At 42.9% G+C, this 6,000-nt stretch overlaps 1 protein-coding gene across 1 annotated transcript in view; it reads right to left on the bottom strand.

Moving 5' to 3' along the window:
* Window positions 1–1,531: 1,531 nt before the first annotated feature.
* Window positions 1,532–6,000, bottom strand: part of MSANTD1 (Myb/SANT DNA binding domain containing 1) — a 32,490-nt gene continuing 28,021 nt past the window's right edge. The window contains exons 2-3 of the mRNA XM_056855667.1: window positions 3,487–3,771; window positions 1,532–1,837 (exon numbers count right to left, since the gene is read on the bottom strand). Of these exons, the coding sequence (XP_056711645.1) occupies window positions 1,597–1,837; window positions 3,487–3,771 (526 nt within the window). The 3' untranslated portion in view covers window positions 1,532–1,596. The remainder of the gene's footprint in view (window positions 1,838–3,486; window positions 3,772–6,000) is intronic.

Genomic DNA, 6,000 nt, shown 5'->3' with positions numbered 1-6,000 from the left:
ATGCTAAACTCTGCATGGATGGACCACAGCTACCACCCTGCCCTTAGGGTTCTGTTTTCTCTGAAGGGAAGACTAGATACTGGGGGTTACTGCACTTTGTATTCCCAGCGATGTACTAAGAGTTTGAAAATGTTATAAAAAACATCGCTTTAAAAGGGTTTTTGGATACCACGTCTAATAAATGGTCGGAAAACGTCTTCACAGCTAAAGGGGCCAAACAAAGTGCGAACAATATTTTTTATGACGTTTTCAAACTCTTAATAAATCGCTGGGAATACAAGTGCGGTAACCCCGACTGTCTAACCCACAATGTTAAGACCTCAAGTTTCCTCCTGTCATTTTGTGACTAGTTGACTACCCACACCTAGCAAGGAAGAACATAGAATGCTGAGTAAAAGGCAAAAACTGGAGAGAAGTTCATGGCAGCTGCTGAAGCTGGAGAATGCAGCGGAGACATGTGAGAGACGGGCAACACAATGTGGCTCCTCATATGAAAATCAGCAATGCATAAGCCAGTCTTCAGCTGTTGGGAACAGACAGGCAGAGCAGATTGGTTGGAATTGTGTGCTTGTCTTCTTGTAGCTCACCTTCTCTTTCCTTCAGATGCTAACCGTCTCTGAGGTGCAGAGAGAAGCTCACGGACAATTAGTTGCTAAGAAGAAATAAGGGTTAAACAAGACAGGAGATCTGTGATTAGAATATACTGTGAGGTTGTTTGTACTCAACGCAATGGTAACTGCTTTGAAGACTGGGCAAGGGTTATCCCTTCCTTCCCATGTTATTTTGCTAATCTAAATCACCCTTCCCTAAAACTGTGACAGCTGGGACTGCATCTTGGATGTCGCTGATGGGAGCAGGATGGTCTTAGCTTTAAATCATGTCCCTTTAGTCCAGCCTAGGGTGCATTTTTTTGTTCTGCTTCACTCTGTAGACTAAGGAAAAGGGAAATTGGGGGTTACCTGGCATATTTACCTTTGAGACCAAGGGCAGTAAACTGTTCAGGGCAGATATTTCCAAATCCAGAGTCAAATTGTTCATGCCATGCATTCTGTATGCCGTTCAAAAGAGGGAGGCAGTGCTGATGCTTCTGTCTTCTTCCTACTCAGCTGTGGCATCTTTCTGCTTGTTTTCTTTTTCATTCACTATATTCTACTTCATTCAGGGTTTTTGTTGTTGTTTTTGAAAGTCTGCAATTAGTTGGATATTTTTGCAAAAAGTGAGAGCTAGTTTGACCTTTTTTTTGGAAGTCCATGGATTAGGGTGAAAAATTGTTCTCCCATGGTTAAGGCCTGTACAAAATCATCAAGTTAAAACATTCCTCCTTTTAGGTTAAGACCTTTCCTTGATCTTCAGCTTTCCACCTCTTCAAAAAATAAATTCTCAAGGTAGGTTCAGGTTTTCTTTCTTTCATTTAGAAGCCCCGCAGATGTCTAGATGACTCACATCCTACATTGATTAAACTCTTCATTTAAGCATATTTACACAACAATTTTAATTTGCCTGGAAAAATCTGAGAGAGAGAAAGACAATCCTATATAATATGCAGTTTCTCTAAAATAGATTAATATTGTACTTCCGTGGCCATCCCAAAATAAACTAAACATTGGCTTTGGAGATCATTTTCTCCAAAAGGTTCATCATTCTTTCTTGCAGCTGCAGACTCTGAACCTGGATGATGTTTTGCTGATCCAGAATCCTCCGTACTTCCCGGCACGTCTCCTCCATGGCTCTGCTCAGCTTCTTCTGTTCCTCTAGCATGGCTTCCATTAGCTTGAGTTTCTTTTTTTGAAAGTTACAGCTTTGCATTTTCCTTTTCTTCATGGGCCTTTCTTCAGTTCTGAAATGCAAAAGTTCAGCATTAAATTATTATTTTTAATGCCCTTTGTGGCGCTTTGTATTTTCTCTTTATAAGACAATATAGATGGGGCAAAGACAATATAACCAACCAATTGGTATTTCCTAGGCTATATCTAAGTTTGGAAACTTTTCTTCCATAAAGGGCTTTACTGTACACAAGAAAGTTTTATGTTTCCCTCAGAACTTCCATAATCCACTCCCGCCTAGAAATATTATTTGGCATACCCACCTAGCACCCTTTCCCCCAGCCCTGTTCCATCCAATGCCTTCTCTCTCTCTCTCTCTCTCTCTCTCTCTCTCTCTCTCTCTCTCTCTCTCTCTCTCTCATAAATTGACTTATTGAAAGGTAAGCCTTTCTGTTAGGGTTACCAAACTCGAGATGCGGCCTGGAGATCTCCCAGAATTACAGCTCATCTCCAGACAACCAGAGATTGGTTCCTCTAGAGAAAAGAGATTCTTTGGAGGGCAGGCTTAATGGCATGATACCCTGCTGAGGTCCCGCCCCTCCCCAAACCCTACCTTCTCCAGGCTCCACCCCCAAACCTCCAGGGATTTCCCAACCCAGAGCTAGCAACCTTACTTTTTAGTACCCCAGGTCAGTAGCTATCAACATGGAAACAGTTCACCTTGTTAATCTATTATTAATCTATTTTTATCCCACTCTTCAGTCAGGGTAGCATATGTGGCTCTGCCCTCCATTCTACCCTTGCAACAGCCCTGTGAGCTACTTTAGGCTGAAAGAGAGTTACTGGCCCAGGGTCACCCAGTGAGCTTCCATGGCATGAGTGGAGATTTGAACCTGGGTCTGCCCAGTCCAACAATGTATGCAAAATGGATTTTCTCAAACAGCAGTGTGTTTTTCAAGCATATGATGGGTAGAGGCTACAGCAAAGTGCTTGGTATGAAGGGTTGAAAACTACAAACTTCAATCCAGAAAGGGGTGATCTATAAAAAATTCCACTTGTGTGTCCTATGAAATACTCAAACAGCAGCAGCAGCATCAAGGGATGAAGGGAAACTCCCACATCCAGGTATGTTCATGCAGATCGAGGATCTGGACTCTACCCCTCCCCCGCACATACGTACCGAACAGTGATCAGATTTGTAAGAGTTGACATTCCTGATTATCTGCCACCTGAGAAGAAGAAGAAGCCCTCTTGGGTCCATGGAACCAGTGTCACCGTTCTTTGGATCCTGCTCAGGTGGCAGGTAAATGGCGGGACTGCCTCAAATGTTTCACAGTAAAAACTCTTATCACTGTGCTGACTCTGTCAGTAGACCTTTTACAAGGGTTGGGCATAAAACAAAAAGATGCCTTCATAGCAATCAAATAGCCTACACATAGGGTTGCCAACCTCCAGGTGGTGGCTGGCAATCTCCTCGGATTACAACTGATCTCCAGGTGACAGAGATCAGTTCAGCTGAAGAAAATGGCTGCTTTGAAAGGTGGACTCTATGGAATTATAGCCCACTGAAGTCCCTCCCCTCCCCAAACCCCACCCTCAGGCTCCATCCCAAAATCTCCAGGTATTTCCCAACCAGGAGCTGGCAACCCTACCTACATACAAAGGGGCTAACATGGCTTCACACTTAGCCCACAACATGAAATCTTAAAGTAAAATGTGTTACCTTAACTTATAAGAAAGTAAGCTAGAAGAACTCTCAGAATGGTCATCTTCAAAAAATTCTTCTCTCCCTTCATAGGTGAACTGGTTATAAGGCAAGTAGAGAGGTGTGGACTTGGCCGACGGGGACTGCGAGGCCTCCGTCTGTGAGGTGGAGGGCCCTGGCTGCTGCCCATCGTGCATTTTCACATCGTTGTGCTCTGACACTTTAGACAATATTCTGTCAATGGTTTTAAAATAAGGCCAATCCGGTGCAAGAGTTTCGCTGTCAGTCATGCATTTTAATTTCCTGTGATGAAAGACAAAATTATGTATGGGAAAAAATCAGGAACTTGGTGATTTCATTTAAAAATTCTATTACATATAGTGGTTTAGCGTATAAATATATATGGGTGTTTTGGTCAAATCAAAGCCAGTAAAAAGAAGAAAAACAGGTCAGAGTTAAGAATTCATAACCTCATCTGCTGGCTTTTTTGTTTTGGACCCAATGGTGTACAGCAATCCAGATGAGTGTTAGATGAGTAGAAAGAACACCTTGCTAGTAAATCTGCTGTAAAGTGATGATGGACACTGTTCAGTCACACTTAGTGTGTAAAATTTACTTTTCTTTTTTTTTACAGTTAACAAATAATCAAGCCATAAACAGGTGAGTCCAGTCTGTGTGGACTAAGAGTGTCTTAGTGCCATTGCCTGCCATGGTGAAATACTTGGCTACACCAAATGTTTGTTCTGCGTGTGAATGTTGATGTGTGTGTGAAATTGTGTTTTTGAAGGGGCTAAAAGGACTCCCCCTAAACCCCCTGTTTTCATCTTTTCCAAGTACTGTTGGCAAGTCTTTTCAGCCTCCGCTCCCTCCTGTTTCAGCACCATTTCTACATCGCCCCCACTCTCTCTTTTCTGGAGTGATCCCAGTCAACCAGGCACCATGTATGAGTATAAGGCTATCACTGGGTGCAAGAATAGCCACCTTAGAATGAGGTAAGGTTGCCAACCTCCAGGTGGGGCCTGGACACTTCCCAGAATTACAACTGATCTCCAAACTAAACTTTCCCTGGAAAAAATGGTTGCTTCGGAGGGTGGACTCTATGGCATCACCGTCCCCGCTGAGGTCCCTCCCCTTCCCAAACCCTTCCCTCCTCAGGCTCCGCCTCCCAAATCTCCAGGCATTTCTCAACCCAGAGTTGGCAGCCCTAGAATGAGGCAGTGCTTTCTGGAGGGGTCACATATCAGGATTGCATTTATCTTTGGCTACAAACCAGAAAAGTGTCTGCAACTGGACAAGACTGGAGGAGGGATCTTCCCCCCCCCCTTTGCTGCAGATTAACTGCTTTAAATTGCCACTTTTCACAGATTTTACCAATGTAAATGGGATCCATGATGCCATGTCACCCCCCTTCATTTTCTCCAGGAGAACTGATCTCTGTCGTCTGGAGATCAGTTGTAATTCCAGAAGATCTCCAGGACGTGCCTGATGCAAAATAAGAGGAAGTTAATAACACAGTTTTTAAAAATGTTGTTGTGGATGCAACGGAGCCCTGGGGTGGGAAGATCAACCACATGGCCTCCTCTGCCCCTCCACTCACTGCCTTTCTGCTTCCTTCCCACCTAGGGTTGTGAAAAAAAAGAAATTCAGTAAATTTCAGGTTTGGGTTTATTGGGCCTGATTTTTTCGGTAAACTCAAAATAAGCCGAATACCCATACCGGTAAATATGGGTATTCGGCTTATTTCTGGGTTTCCTGAAAAATTCAGGCCCATTATAGTCAATGGGGATTTTTTCAACTTCCTGGGGAGACATTTTTGGAGGTAGAGCCCCAAATTTGCAGCGTGGCTGCAAGGGACTCTCCTTCAATGGTCACCAAAGTTTAGTGAACTTTGGGACAGGGGGTCCAATTTTATGGGCTCGCAAAGGGGTTGCCCCGATCCTCCAAGCATTTGTGAGCCAAGCTGTCCATTGGTTTTCAGGTTCAAAATTACAGAGTTGCTGAAGAGGACTGGCGGAAAGAGCTGATTCCAGGCTGGTGCCTCAAAGTCTGGGGTTTTCCTTTGTTTCTGGGTCGCTTTGCATGATGACCATGCAAATTAGCTTCCAAACGGAGGGAAAAGGCATGAGAAATAAGGAACGGAAAGCATTCCTTTTGGTGGCAAATGACATCCTTTTTTAAAAATAATAATATTTTTTATTAAAGATTTTTAAGAATTACATACACATACGCGTACACATGCATACAGTCTTGTTGTTCTATCAGGGAAATCGATAATTGACTACCTTTGCTAACATTCTCATATAGACCATACAATTGATTTAACTAAATGATGGGCTACTCTATTACGTGAGTGTTATATAAACATCCTGCTTTTTAATTATTCCAGTCTTCTGATTAACCAAGATTTTATATTATAGCGATATAAACAAGATATAATATTACTACACTTAGTTATGCTTATCCTCCCTGCTTTGGCTTAGATATAATTTATTTCAGCACTTTTTACTACCTGCTACCCCCTATGATTTCCTG

Source organism: Euleptes europaea, chromosome 9 (assembly GCF_029931775.1).
Source record: "Euleptes europaea isolate rEulEur1 chromosome 9, rEulEur1.hap1, whole genome shotgun sequence".
Classification (NCBI taxonomy): Eukaryota; Metazoa; Chordata; class Lepidosauria; order Squamata; family Sphaerodactylidae; genus Euleptes; species Euleptes europaea.
This window is presented reverse-complemented; position numbering and strand designations above follow the sequence as displayed.